General features: G+C 36.8%; 1 protein-coding gene across 2 annotated transcripts in view; it reads left to right on the top strand.

Annotated features, from left to right (window-relative positions):
* Nucleotides 1–15,443, top strand: part of LOC108707429 (ephrin type-A receptor 6) — a 431,367-nt gene that overhangs the window by 841 nt on the left and 415,083 nt on the right. For both annotated transcript variants that reach the window (XM_041581591.1, XM_041581590.1), the window contains exon 1: nt 1–799. This exon is cut by the window's left edge and continues 841 nt beyond it. In XM_041581591.1, the coding sequence (XP_041437525.1) occupies nt 697–799 (103 nt within the window). In that variant the 5' untranslated portion in view covers nt 1–696. The remainder of the gene's footprint in view (nt 800–15,443) is intronic.

The raw sequence follows: 15,443 nt of genomic DNA, 5'->3' as shown, positions 1-15,443 counted from the left end.
AGCTAACTGCCGATTTCACAGCAGCCGACTAGCTGTCCCCCGGTAACCCTGTCTGACTGGGAACCAGAAACATTCAAGCAGACAATACATAGGATGCTGCTACTGTCCAGGATCCGACAGCAGCACAAATACAACATCATTTTTGCACAAAGGTTTAGTGCCTCCCACTGGGTATAAGTGGCAGTGAGTAGAGACTATCAGAGCCTGAGAGGTAAGGGGAACAACATAACTGGAGTGTTAGACTTTATTTCCCTTTCTTCTGCTCTCAGTGTGTGAAGGGCCACATTCAGACTAGGCCAAACTGAACCTGCTTTTGGGGAAAGTTTGTCTGTATCTCAAACAGCTGATCTTAAATAGATTTACTCAGCCTAAACACTAGCCATCTATATTTATGCAAAATGACTGTCAGGCATTGAACTGCTCACTTAACTGCAAGATAAAGACAAAAAAAGTGCAAAGAACCTGTATACCTTTTTTTTACCAAAGGACCTTGGTAGAAGGTTTCGTCAGTGTCCATACGGTTGGCTGACCCAGGCAACTCTCGTTTCACCAGTGGGAGGAGTGATCACGCTCTGCCCCCGAGGACCTGGAGATCAAACTCAGTTCTGGATTGCTACATTCCATGCTGTGGTCACCAGGGAAGGATCTAACAATCAAGGGGAAACTGGAGCTGCTTAGCAGGGGACAAGGACAGTCATGGGGAAATGTGACTGGAGAACTGTCCTGGAGAAAACAGCTCTACTCCTGTCCATCATCACCAGCTTCAGGGTCAGCTCCAACCACCTCTCCGACAACCAAGGTAAAGAGAAGGCGCTTGCCAGTGATTATGTATGTGTGTGTGTGTTTGGAGGGGGATAGTTCACAAAGTGGGAGGAAAAAAACTTTTCCAAAATAATCAACATGTCACCCATCCACTTTATTTGCCCAGTGCATTAGTATAAGTTTATATTATAAATGTTTGCTATTTTTGGTAGGGAGTCTGTATAACTGATTCCTGTGAATCCAGGCTGAGCCAAGGGGACCTGCCCCGGTTCCCAGGGCACCCACAATATGCTATAAATGTATATATCCAGGATATATGTCCCAAGGCTCAATTTTTAGTTAAAAATTTAATGTATTACAAAATACATTTAAAATGGTACATACTGAGCCCACATGGCCCACCTTACGCATTTCATACCCTCCGGTACTTAATCATAGGTGTCTCTCCTCATATATTACTCAATGAAAACTTCTTGCCACTTTGTAAATGAGCTTTGCAGAGTCTCTGCTAAAAAATCCTCGCAAGCGATGACGTATGGGAGTAGGGATAATGTGTTTATTCTACCACAATTGTTACCTTACAATAATTCAGCTCAATATTTTCGTCATTGTTCTTAAGTAAAGTTGCAAGTAAAAGTGTAAATATCTGTACAGCGTTGAAAGGCTTTCCATAGTCATAGGGAAGCCTTTGATTGGGATATTTATCAAACGATCATAGAATCGAATGGCAAGTTCCACTTTTTTTTGTATTTTTACAATTATTTAATTTCCTAGCAGTGTCATATACACGTGTATCTGCATGGCACACACAACATGTAGATTTTATTGAATGTTTGTTATTTCCAAACTCATTATCTGGAGCAATCTGAAGGATACTGTACTCATTTTATATTCATGTCAGTTTTATTATTGTAATTACATGTTATTCCTTTGTTGAAAAACCAACATATTAACCCATTCACATTGACTGATTTAAGAGCAGAATTTTCAAACCAAATGAATTTATAACTAAATCCTTACAACAACTTTTTCTTTTAAAACTAAAATTCTTTCATTTCTTAATTAACTCATTTATTAATTTATTTATTCAGTGGGGAAAAACTTGGATGGGAAATTCCAATCTGATTTAATTCAATGACCCTCACCTTGCCAGCTCATAGCATCTTTTGCTTATTACATTTTGCAAATCGGAATCATCTTCTTCTTCTGACAGGCCTTTGGTATATTCTTGCTACGTAGAACACACATAAAATTAGCTTAGTGGAACTCTTTTGAACCAGTGTGGATGATGGCAGCTAATAGTAGTTTAGGTTGATGACCTATTAGATAATGGATCTTTTTTTTTTTTGTGTAAAGCTAAACTTTAACTTTCTCTGCATTAGAAGACATGTTTTACTTTGGCATTAACGAGCCACAAACCCATCTTTGCTGCTGGAGAGCAGAATAAACTTGTAGTAGTAAAGGGGTAGACTGGTTTCTACAGTGTTAAGGGATACAAGATGTAGTTGATGTGTAAATGTGTGTTAATTCCATGGGCTCAAGTCCTTGAATCTAGTGATGCTAAATGTTTCTGGTCAACATCAGTGGCTTCTTGTTGGTCTTCCCTACTAAATCCAATTAAAATGAATTATCTTAATTATATGTAAGGTATCAGATTATACAAGACTACTTTGAGTGGTAAAGGGGTAGACTGGTTTCTACAGTGTTAAGGGATACAAGTTGTACTAGACATGTAACTGTAAGTTAAATCCATGGGTTCAAGTCCTTGAGTCTAGTGATGCTAAATAATTCTGGTCAACATCGGTGGCTTCTAGTTGGTCTTCCCTACTAAATCCAATTACAATTAATTACCTTAATTATATGTAAGGTATCAGATTATACAAGACTACTTGTAGTAGTAAAGGGTTAGACTGGTTTCTACAGTATTAATTGATACAAGTTGTACTCAACGTGTAACTGTGAGTGAAATCCATGGGTTCAAGTCCTTGAATCTAGTGATGCTAAATGTTTCTGGTCAACATCAGTGGCTTCTAGTTGGTCTTCCCTACTAAATCCAATTAAAATTAATTATCTTAATTATATGTAAGGTATCCAATTATACAAGACTACTTATAGTAGTAAAGGGGTAGACTGGTTTCTACAGTGTTACAAGATATACAAGTAGTACTTGATGTGTAGCTGTGAGTTAAATTCATGGGTTCAAGTCCTTGAATCTAGTGATGCTAAATGTTTCTGGTAAACATCAGTGGCTTCTAGTTGGTCTTCCCTACTAAATCCAATTAAAATTAATTATCTTAATTATATTTAAGGTATCAGATTATACAAGGCTACTTGGAGTAGTAAAGGGTTAGACTGGTTTCAACAGTGTTAAGTGATACAAGTCATACTCAACGTGTAACTGTGAGTTAAATCCATCGGTTCAAGTCCTTGAATCTAGTGATGCTAAATGTTTCTGGTCAACATCAGTGGCTTCTAGTTGGTCTTCCCTACTAAATCCAATTAAAATTAATTATCTTAATTATATTTAAGGTATCAGATTATACAAGGCTACTTGGAGTAGTAAAGGGTTAGACTGGTTTCAACAGTGTTAAGTGATACAAGTCATACTCAACGTGTAACTGTGAGTTAAATCCATCGGTTCAAGTCCTTGAATCTAGTGATGCTAAATGTTTCTGGTCAACATCAGTGGCTTCTAGTTGGTCTTCCCTACTAAATCCAATTAGAATTAATCATTTTAACCATATGTAATGTATCGGATTATACAAGACTACTTTTAGTAGTAAAGGGGTAGACTGTTTTCCACAGTGTTAAGGGATACAAGGTCTACTGGATTTATAAATTTGAGTTAAATCCATTGGTTCAAGTCCTCGAATCTAAGGATGCTAGATGATTGTGGTCAACATCAGTGGCTTCCAGTTGGTCCTCCCTACTACATCCAATTAAAATGAATCGACTTAATCATATGTAATAGATTATACAAGACATAGTTCTTTACCTATTATGGCTTATCCATGTCTCTCTCTCTGTGTTTAGCCTATGGATGCTGAGATGGTCAAATACGTGACAACATCCATGGAGTTGTTGGTTGTATAATGATAGCAAAAGTATGAGGCCATCAACATTTTGCTCCTATAATTCCTACATAGTGTCTACAAAATGCAGAAATCTGAATCTGACTTCTGCGTGTCACAGCCTGGACCAATACTATACACTGAGTAGCAACACAATTGCAAAAAGGTTTCTTGAAACTATCAATGTCTGTGTATTCCTGCTCTACACAACCTAAAGTAAAAATTTCATTTGAGAAAGGTCTTCCCCAGATCCTTTAATCACCCTACTTATTAATATAGATTACTGGTATACCTAGTTGCCTTGACATTTATCAACTGTCGGTAGCGTCTTTGTGGCTTATTGGTTTCCCCGCGGCTGAGCAAACTTGCCACTTTCTAAGACACATCATTTACTCGGTATTTCATGCACCATTATGTGAAAACAACAGTAAATAAGCCACTGATTAATTCTTCATTGCATGTACAGTAAATTCATTTAGATTGATTAATGGCAGGCAGAATGAGTATTTACACTCCATTCAAAGTGGAGTAGGTAAGCACATCACAAATATTTACTGAGTCGCCGTGCCAATGATTTTGAACACTTTGCAGAGGGATACATGAGAAATGATATAAATTTAGATTTTTCTCAACTAAGAAACAAAACGATCTAATCAATTATAGAGTGTAGTTATTTTGTTAGTTATTTCTACAGACTTGCTAGCAGTCGGGTTAACGTGGCTTAATGAGATGATGGATCCATTATTCAGAAACTCTTCATCCTGAAAATTCTGAATTACAAAAATCTCCCATAGACTCCATTTTATCCAAATAATCCAAATTTATGAAAATGATTTCCTTTTTCTCTGTAATAATAAAACAGTAGCTTGTACTTGATCCCAACTAATATATAATAAATCCTTATTGGAAACAAAAGCAGCCTATTGGGTTTATTTAATGTTTACATGATTTTCGAGTAGATTTAAGATATGAAGATTCAAATTACAGAAATATTTGTTTTCCAGAGCATTCTAGATAACAGGTCCCATATCTGTATTTACATTCACGGTCAATTATGAAGTTGTTTCAATTCACGGATATGGGACCTATTATCCAGAATGCTTGGGACCTGGGGCTTTCCGGATAATGGGGCTTTCCGTAATTTGGATCTTCACACATTGAAACTACTAGAAAACAATGTAAACATTAAATAAACCCAATAGGCTGGCCTTGTTTCCAATAAGGATTAATTATATATTAGTTGGGATCAAGTACAAGGTACTGTTTTACTATTACAGAGTAAAAGGAAATAATTTTCATAAATTTGGATTATTTGGATAAAATGGAGTCTATGGGAGACGGCCATTCCATAATTCGGAACTTTCTGGATATTGGTTTTATGCAGCAGCACTTTGTAATTCAAGGTACTTTACCCTCAAATATGTTATTATCAGAATTTTTCCGTGTACAGGAAAGGAATATGAATTCTCTGTGCTTTCAGCTCTCTCTATCTGTACAAGCAAACTTAGCAGCCCTGATTAACTAAGGGCGTTATTTTTTTTTTTGTGAGTTTAGCGTTACTCACATCTAAATGCATCAGCTCACTGATGCCATTATTTTCAGCTTGAGACATGTTCAGGAGCCAATAGAGCAAAGGGTTACTTTTATAACTTACTAAATACAGGTCAAATCAGATATTTCCTGATCAACTCTGTAATAATAAGGTTTGGATGATAGGGGGTGTTTCAGTTCATACCAGTTTGCACTCATGTTAGTGTTGGGGAGTTGTGATGGGCAAATACATTTGGCAGGCACAAATTCGCAGGGAATTTACATATTTCGCAGACGGCAAATACTTTTGTGAAACTGCGGCAAAAATGTGCTGGCAAAAAATATGGCGCAACAAAAAAATAAAATTGTCACGCATCAGAATAGTCGCATGCATTTGGACAAAATAATCGCACGTATAAAAATTGTCGCTCACGATTTTTAATGGAGAAGCAAATTGGCACAGATTCATCCATCACTATTGGGGAGGCTATCTCACTAGCAGAACTATAGAAGAAGCAGATCCCTGGGGGGCAGGGACAGGACTTCAGGGTTTGCTGTATAAAAACCCCCCTCTCCCACCTCAGCATTTTGCATGTCCGATAGCAAGTTGGGGGAGGCAGGTAGGAGTTACTTGTGTGCCTCCAGTGGGAATTCCAAAGTCTTTAGGAAGATGTATAAAATGAAAACAGTATTAGTCGCACCTTTATAAAAGGAAGGGAAGGCACACATCATGAATATCACAATATTTCATTGTAATAAGTCAATTTAATAAAGTAAAATGTGACACTAAAATAGTTAGTGAGCCTTAAGAGAGCCTTGAAGCGTATAAGGATAGTGGCACACGAGGCTACTGGGGGAGGTTAGTCACCCAGTGACAAATTGCCTCTTCTCCGGGCCACTAATCTCCCCTAAATGCCTTCCCGCCGACTAGAAATAAATCGCTGTCCAGGTGGCACTCGGATCTCTTTAGCTTTCCGAAGTCGCCGAAATTTCCTTCGTGGGTCAACTTCGGGTGACCTTGGAAAACAAAGCTTTACGAGTGCCATCCTGCCGGTGATTTATATTCTAGCTGGCAGGAAGGCATTTAGGGGAGATTAGTCGCCCGAAGAGGAGTCAATTTGTCGCTGGGCGACTAATCTCCCCAAGTAGCCTCGTGTGCCACCACCCTAAAGAGTACATGGTGCCCAAACTGCACAACACTAAAAAGAGTATTCTCTTAATTATTATAGTGAAATCTAGCCTTGAAAAAAGGACTCACACAAACAGGTAAAAAAAAAAAATTCAAGAAATGTATTAGCCTCACTTGAAGTATGGTCCAAATGAAGAACGAGTAATACATACAGGGGCCTACTTATTATGCTGTGTAAAACAAAATTCGCTGAATATAGGTGTAAAAAGCTGTGAACTTGGTGAACTTATCAAGGTGTGCGATATTTTATGCCAAGTGAATGCCAGATTTTTGTCCATTATTTTACACTGCTCCAGACTTTTGTAAGTAAGTTCCGGCGGAAGTTGCTCAAAGGAGAAGCGCGTTAAAAAATACACCATTTTTACGCCGTGTTTTTACACGGCGATGCCTGTCAACGTGTGACGATTATTCCACAGTTTTTTTTACACCACACAATAAATAATAAATCTCTGCCCCCACAATGTACATGTGTATAATCTTCAGGGTTCGCTGTAATTTAACAAATTTATTCGCCGGCGGTGAAACGCGTAAAATTCACTGCAAATTCGCGCCTGATGAATAAATTCGTCCATCACTAAAAGTAATCAATAGCCGAGTAACAACTTTAATAAACAACATTTTTGCACAATAGACAGGGTCAATGGCATTTAAGATAGAGCAAAATGCTGCAATTTAGCTTATTTTCCACTTATTCCTTGTCTTAGACTGGCATGAAATCTTCAGTAAAATATTACTCTATTTTGTTTTTTACTTTTTTTTATTTTAAATTCACTGGGTCTTTGCTTGTGTGAACTCTCCCATGGAATTGCATTATTGTTGTGTTTTAATGCCTTCTGCAAATTATTGTCCAGGGAAGGAAATACTTTAAATTGGGTTATTCAAAAACAAAATGGAGCAAATGCTTGCAAATATCTTTGTGTTATTTTAAAACCTATTTTGGACATATATAAAAATATATAGGTGAACAAAAAATTGTAATCTTTAGCTCCTTTGTCTGCATTGCTGTCACAGGACAGTTGGGTAAATTGGCACTTTATATATTTATATATATTTCACATCTGTTGCGTCTGATGATGTGCAAAAACTTTTAGGTGGCCTATGTTTGCTACAAGTCACATTCAGTGGTGAAAATACGCCATTTAAAGTACGCCTAGAATTCACGAGGCAATGAAAATACTATAACTATTATCTTTGGATGTGCTCATATGGTGCAGCATAGGAATGGCAGGTATTAATATAAAGAATATAAAGCCCATATCATTTATCTAATGGCTTAATTACCATGTAGTAAATTAAAGTAGCAATTGTCTCTATTTTAATCACTCGATTATTGCAGTATAATATTATTCCTGTAGCTCCTGTCGGTAAACAGTTGTAGAGTTAGCTTAGCATGCTCTCTTCTGTAAATCACTGCCAGTGTATTGTATTTTTTTTTCTTTTGAGGAATCTAATAATACTTGTCAATTAAATCTGAGTTGTATTCCCACAACAATACAGCTAATGAACCTGATGCATATACACAGACATCATAGGATCTAGTTTTTAAACTTATTTTGGTAAATAGTCGCCTAAGAAAGTATTTTTCCTTTTTTAACGAATTGTAATAGATGTGCAGTACAGGTATGGGACCTGCTATCCAGAATGCTAGGGACCTGGGGGTTTTCCGAGTAATGGATATTTCCATAATTTTGATCTTAATCTAGTAAATCAAGTAAACATTCAGGGGCAGATTTATTAAGGGTCGAAGTGAAAATTGGAATTTTCTAATTTTTTTTGGTCAATAATTTTTTTTTGGTCGAGTTGAGTTTTAATTTGAATTTCGAGATTTATCATAACCTTTAAGAACTCGGCTATTCACCACCTAAAATCTGCAAATTACTGTACTGTATAAGTCAATGGGAGAGGTCCAGGGATCAATTTAATGATGTTTGCAGCCTTCCTGACATTCGGAGAAAAAAACATTTTAAGTTTTTCTAATTCTAATCGAGTTTTTATAATTCAAATCGAATTTTATTCAAGTTTTCGGGTCGATTCAATTCATCTGAGCTGAGAATTCTATTTTATTGTTACATTTCGGCTGGTCGATTTTCTGAATTTATCGGAGTTTGTAGGAGTTTAAAAAACATGAATTCGAAAATCGACCCTTGGTAGGCTGGTTTTGCTTCTAACAAGGATTAATTAAATCTTATTTTGGATCAAGTACAAGCTACTGTTTTATTACAGAGAAAAAGGATATAGTTTTTAAAATTTAGATTATTTGGATAAAATGAAGTCTATGGGAGACAACCTTTCCATAATTCAGAGCTTTCTGGATAATGGGTTTCCAGATAACAGATCCAATACCTTTATATGGATGTGCCATTAAGCATTGGATGGCTACGTGACCTTTACAGTGGGCTTGTATAATTGACCATGTCTATGTGAAATTCGATAGCTGATACATCACTGGACTGTGGATGAAAGAGAGTTGGGTTCCTGATAATGTCCCCTGGTATAATAAGTTTGCAAAGCTGCTTACAATCAAATATTGTAAAGGAATTCCTCACTCCAAACATAATGCAGAGAAAGGAATCGTATTTTCACGGTGCAGAAGTGTTAAAGCCGCTAACAGGCCCATTTATAAACATAAGTTGTTAATTTTAAACTCAAAAGCTGGCCACAGACGCAAAGATCCGATCGTACGAATCAACGTACGATCGGACTTTCCCATCTCCCAACCCTCCACTAACCATTCAGATCAAAGTCTTTACCATTCCGATCAAATAAGAACAGATCACCCAATGTTCTGCCCCTGACAGCAATCGTACGATACTTATGTCTGACAACACTAGTGACAGTCTCCCTCTGAAAATCGTACGATCGGCAATACACGCAGAGATATTATCGGCAGCCGACAGAAATTTTCTAACCTGTCCGATCGACCAAACGACCGATCTCCGAAAATCGTACAAATCCTCGATTCGTACTATCGGATCTTTGCGTCTATGGCCAGCTAAAGAGACACACGACTAATCTCCCCGAAAAGCCTTCCCGTCGGTTAGAATCTAAATTGCCGACAGGATGGCACTCGGATCGCTTCATTTTCTGAAAGTCGCCCGAAGTTTCCTCGTAAGGCAACTTCAGGCGACTTCAGAAAATGAAGCGCTCCGAGTGCCATCCCATCGGCGATTTAGATTCAAGCTGGGGAAAGGCAGTTCAGGGAGATTAGTTGCCCAAGAAGAGGCAATTTTGTCCCTGAATCCTCGCGTGTGTCTCTGCCCTTAGATACTATTGAACACCAGCAATGTATAATATGTATAAAAGTGAAAAACTGATGTTGCCTAATGTTGAGTACATTAACCCTTTAAGTGAAATGAAAGAACCAGTGTTTCATTGCTATAAAATCTACTCTTCCTAGTTTAATTTCTCCCATTGGAAAAATGTGCTTCTAGGCAAATGCCTGGTGCTGGTTCCATTTCTAGTTCCATTTCCCCCCATGGGGAAAAATGTGTTTCCAAGCAAATGTGTGGTGCTGGTTGCAACCGCCGCAGTCTACACCCAAAGGGTTAACCAGACATCAATAAGCTGTGACAGATGTCATGTCTGCAAATGTGCCCTTAAATGTTATTTTGATTCACTGCTGTGCTGGCAATGGATTTGTGGGGTAGAAAACTAAAATCAATATAAAGTAAGCTTTTATGAAATGATGACATTTAACACCCTATACCTTGAATGTCAGAATGGCAAATTGTAAGTAATATTTGGATTTTCAATAAATAAAATGGTAGATCATCAGATAAATCCTTTACTATTGTTTACATTGGAAAAGGTTACCCCTTAAAGGACTTTGTGAACATTAAGTGAATTCCGTTGAATTATTTTATGAAAGTTCTTTGTTTCCCTTCATGAGTTGAAAGTTACTATACTCCTGTCCTCAGCTGTATTTACTGTACAGTGTGTTGGTGGAGTTACCCCATTGATTGCAGCTGAACTCATGTATAAAACATGGAGGCTCATTTATGAATGGAGCATTTGCACATTTTTTCCCCACAATGCAGCATTTATTTCCAGAATCACAACACAGCTCACATTGTGCCAAATGCATCAAAAGTCCATTTGGTAAATTGTGCCCAAGTTGTGGTGAGCCCAGTTTCCACGTGATCTTGGTTAGAATGGCATCACTTCTGGCCCCAGTGGTTATAACAGTATTAGTGTGTGATTTTTCATTCATTTTAGCCTTAGGGCAGAGACACATGCTGCTGTTTCGGGAGATTAGTCGCCCAGCGACAAATCGCTTCCTCTTTGGGCGACTAATCTTCCCGAACTGCCTTCCTGTCGGCTAGAATGTAAATCTCTTTGCTTTTTTTACTTCGGAAAACGAAGTGTTCCAAGTGCCATCCCACCTGCAATTTACAGTCTAGCCGGCGGGAAAGCAGTTCGGGAAGATTAGTCACCCGAAGGAGAAGTGATTTGTCGCTGGGAAGATTTGAGGGTATAGTGGACCTTTGAGCCAAAACTGTATCTGTGTACAGTATCTATATTATGTCAGTACAGCACATCTACAACTAGTTAAAGACTAATTCATAATGAAAGGAGCCATACATTGCATTTGCAGCCAGCTATTTTGATTTGTATGAAACTAATCAATGCATATATGTTACAACACCAAATCCATCTATTTAAGCAAACAATATTGAATTTAAAGGGTCTCAAGTTGAGTTTCATAACTCGGGGATCCTTAGAACTCACAATTTGATTTTTCAGCCTTGATTTATTTGTTCTATCGATTCCGCTCATTCAGTTGACCCATGAATGCAACGCGTAGAGAACAGTCTGATGAACTGCTTCACTCTTAACCATCAAGAGAAAACTTAAATGGCTGAGAATTCAGGCACAGTTCAGGGGTGAAAATAAAATATGTTCTGATAAATATCTCCATTGAGGGAAAATCTTGAATGCTATTCTTTGTCTTTACCTTTTTTTGTCCTGAGGGATTATTCTGTATATTCTGTATCCTGAGGAATTATCAAGGAATTTGTAGATGATAATTTAAATTTAAAATGAAAATATATAGGTGATCGCTTTTTTTAATTTGCTGTCTGCATTTTCGTACAGAAAATTAAGCAACCACATTGAATGCTTGTTACAGGGACACCCTCAAAGGGACTTTATCATTAAATCTAATTTGTAGATTTTTTATCTGTAACAATGTTGTGTTTTTGTTGGGGTGTTGGATGAAAGTAATTACATTTAAAATGTTAATGTCAAAGAGCAAGGATAACAACTAATTTGTTGAAATTGGCAGTTACTTCTTCCATGCATGCATTTTGGCTTTGGAATAGTCTTGATTTTTTTTTTTTTCATTTCCATTTTGAATAAACTGTATCTGACTTCATATTTACTTTATATAAATGTAGAGATCATGATCAATGACCACATGGAAAACTTTTGCTTGGCTAAAGAAATCAAGTCATGGTATTGCATCCTATGGTTAATCAACAAGGTTGTATAAGGAATATAAGTATTTTGACTCTTTAGAAATATTTATTTGAATCTAGAAAACAGCTGAAAGAAACCGAGTTCCTTTTAGTGCTTTATTACGTGTTCTAGATTAAATCACTGTAGTACATAATAATATGTCAATCATCCAAATCTCAAAAGGAAGGCAAAGTAAAAAAAAAAACACACAGGTAAGCTAGTTCAGATCCGTTCACAGCCTGTGAATCACAGGTAATTGTGAAATTGAGCCAATGTCCTTGGAAGTATAATTATCATTAGAAACAGAATGGCTTCACAAATTTCTTTATTTATATAGATAATTACATATACACTGGAGTAGGAGAAAAACAAATAAATGCATCATTTCGCAATTAGGTTTTAGACTACTTTCAGGGAAGTAACTTGTGGAGATATGGTATCACAGAGCATACTGTACAACAAAGTGCTGTATTTTGTAGTATGCATACAGTTAGAAAAGTAGAGCCACTTTAAAAGAACCTGTCAGACATGTTTTCTGATTTACTTCTTGATTAAGCTCTTTCCTTTCATACTGTCTGGCAAATTCAGTTACCGGAGATCATTTGAAGTGAAAGACAAAGTTTATTTGACATGAGCTGCGGGGATTCTGAACTCAAAAATAGTCAGAACCCTGAACAAAGGAATCACAGTTTTTATAGACTTGTAAAGGGCGTTACCGCTAGAAGAGCTTAGAGATTTTGCTCCACAGCACAGAAAAACAAAGAACTGCTCTTACAGCCAAGCAGGTAGCTCTGTCTTTAAGGCCAGGGTACTAGTGACTAAGGCTATCTTGAGAATAGAATTAAATTATTTAACATCAGAAACATGGTGTACATGTCTGATTGTGGGGCAGAATACAATATATGAAAGACCCTTGACTATAGCAGTATATATGTTGTATCAAATAATCCACAGAGAACCCTTGCAAATATATTTTTCTATGAACATGATTTTGAACACCTTTTTCTCTCAGTTTACAGCTCCTGCAATGATCAACGATCTTACAAGGAGGTTTTTTCAGGGGTGACTTCCTTTACAGGAGACCTTTCCGAAACCATGTCACTAAGTTAGGTTTCAGGTGAGCTGAGCCCAGTGTAGTGCCTTCAACAGATCCTTTATTGTATCTGACAGGAACATAATACTCAAAATATGTTACATTACAAAAAGGGTTATGGTACCTTGTAAAAAATGGACAATTCATATTTTCAACTGGAATTTTATTATAATATTAACAACTAATAATATTAACAACTATAGTTGCCCTATAGTTGCCATGAATCTTTTTTTTATGAGTAAAAAAGCTGGTAAAACATTTGGTTATAATTGTAAATATGTTTACTGTACACAATAGAAAAATATTTTTTTAGAACAATTATGAATTTCATATTATATATAGTCCAGCCAAGTGTTAGCAGGTTTGTATCTACATACCTTTATGTTGATTGCCATAAAACTGGTGCCAATATCTGAAAACCTGTCATTCTGAATGCTTGTTCAGAGATATTGAGAGAGTGTATGAGGGAGTACATAATGAACAATAATTATTAGCTGTCAGCATGGTTTCATGTAAGACAAGGCATAGAACATTAACTGGAACTTCTTAAGTTATTTGTAGAATATGATTTGATTATAACATGCAGAGTATTAGATGCGTTAATTATATTTCTTTAGATATTGGCTCTTGTGTTTCACAACTATGTCCCAGGGAGAAAAAGGAAGAAACACTACAGGGAGGATAAAGTTATAAATAGACAATATTGGCATATTTAACTCCTTTGCTAATTATCTATAAACATGTCTATAAAGTAATTTACTAAGTACTGGTCTTGCTGTAAAATATATACTTCTATAAACTGCTGGGAAGAAACATGACATTAAGTTCAAGATGAATGCAAGACTGTAAAAATAGGAAAACAGATACATTTTGAAGAACAGATTATGAAAATGCTTGATGCCAGCTGTAAGCCATGGCCGGTACAGATTCTGTAGACAGGCAAGGAATCATTAATGTTCTTCAAGGCATGATAACATTTGCAAAAAATGGGCAAAATCCACGATTTTGGACTTTGCGCCCTAGATGAATGGCTAGCAGCCACCCCTATGAATACGGAGCTGCCTGCATTCAATAACACTATATTCGTGAGGGGCAGTGGGAGGCATGTAGCATCCCCACTACTGATGGGCGAATTTATTCACCAGGTGCACATTTGCGGTGAATCTACGCATTTTGCCGCCGACTAATAGATTTGCGAATTTGAAAATTCAACGGTCAAGGTTTTTTTGACGGCAGCGACAATTCCGATGCTGCCGACAATTCTGATGCCGGCGACAATTACAAGCATGGCCATTAACGAATGGGCGATAAATTGTTTACGCAAACTTTTCACTGTTTAATGAATTTCGTGGGAAAGCGAAAACGAGACAAATTCGCCCATCACTAATCCCCACTCCCATCCCAAACGTATGTACCATTTAGACATATGATATTACAGTGTATCTCTCCCTTTCATTCAGTGGGTGTTCCTGAGAGTAGTCCCTGGCTATCACCTCCAGAATTTGGTCTTTGAATGAGAAGTGACAGGTGGGAAAGGGCACTTGGCCTCCAGAAGCATAAGGAACTGATTAAAGAGAAACTATAATGAAAATAAATATTTAATACAAGATTCATCTCACGGAAATAAGAAAGTTCTAAATGTGATCAGTTAAAAATTCTGTACTATTTCTAAAATAATCATGTTAACCTTTACATTCCCCAAATTAATCGTTCTTTCTTCATTCTCTCTCTGTTCAAGCAGAGTCAGATTTTGATTGGCAGTACAAAATTTTAATTGCTTATATTTAGAAAGTTTCTTATTTATATAAGAGGAAGCTTACAATATATTAGATTTTCATATTTACAAAAGTTCCCCTTTTAAGTATTTTTTCTTTGTTTTGTTTTTTACTGAGCTGTAACAAAGGTTACAGAAATACCTTGAGGTTTACAAACCTCTTTTCTGCACTAATTACAATTACAGGAGCACAGAAAAAACAAAGTTTAATGAATCAAAGACTCAGCCCTGAACTTGTATTGCATTGAAATGAACACAATGCTCATTTGTTAGGTGAATTGAATTTGGAATCAATTGAATCCATTCTGACAAATTGGTATTTTTAAAAAGGTTTTAATAGTTGTGCCTGACAGTCAGGAAAATGGTAATAACGGTCCTAAGATTTGAACTGAATCTCCCATTTTGGTAACTCAGTCCCACTGAAAATGCATCTTAGATTTTAAAACAGTTAGATTTCCTAAACCTGGGGAGGGTTAAGCGACTTGTTTCTTGCTCTGACATTTGTAATACAATAACAGGTATTTATTAGTTCTAGAATGTTCAGAGAACCTTGAGGTTGAGGCACAT

The sequence above is a fragment of the Xenopus laevis genome, chromosome 2L (genome assembly GCF_017654675.1).
Source record: "Xenopus laevis strain J_2021 chromosome 2L, Xenopus_laevis_v10.1, whole genome shotgun sequence".
NCBI classification, from domain to species: Eukaryota; Metazoa; Chordata; class Amphibia; order Anura; family Pipidae; genus Xenopus; species Xenopus laevis.
The sequence above is the reverse complement of the archived record's forward strand: the minus strand, read 5'-3'. Positions and strand labels throughout refer to the sequence as shown.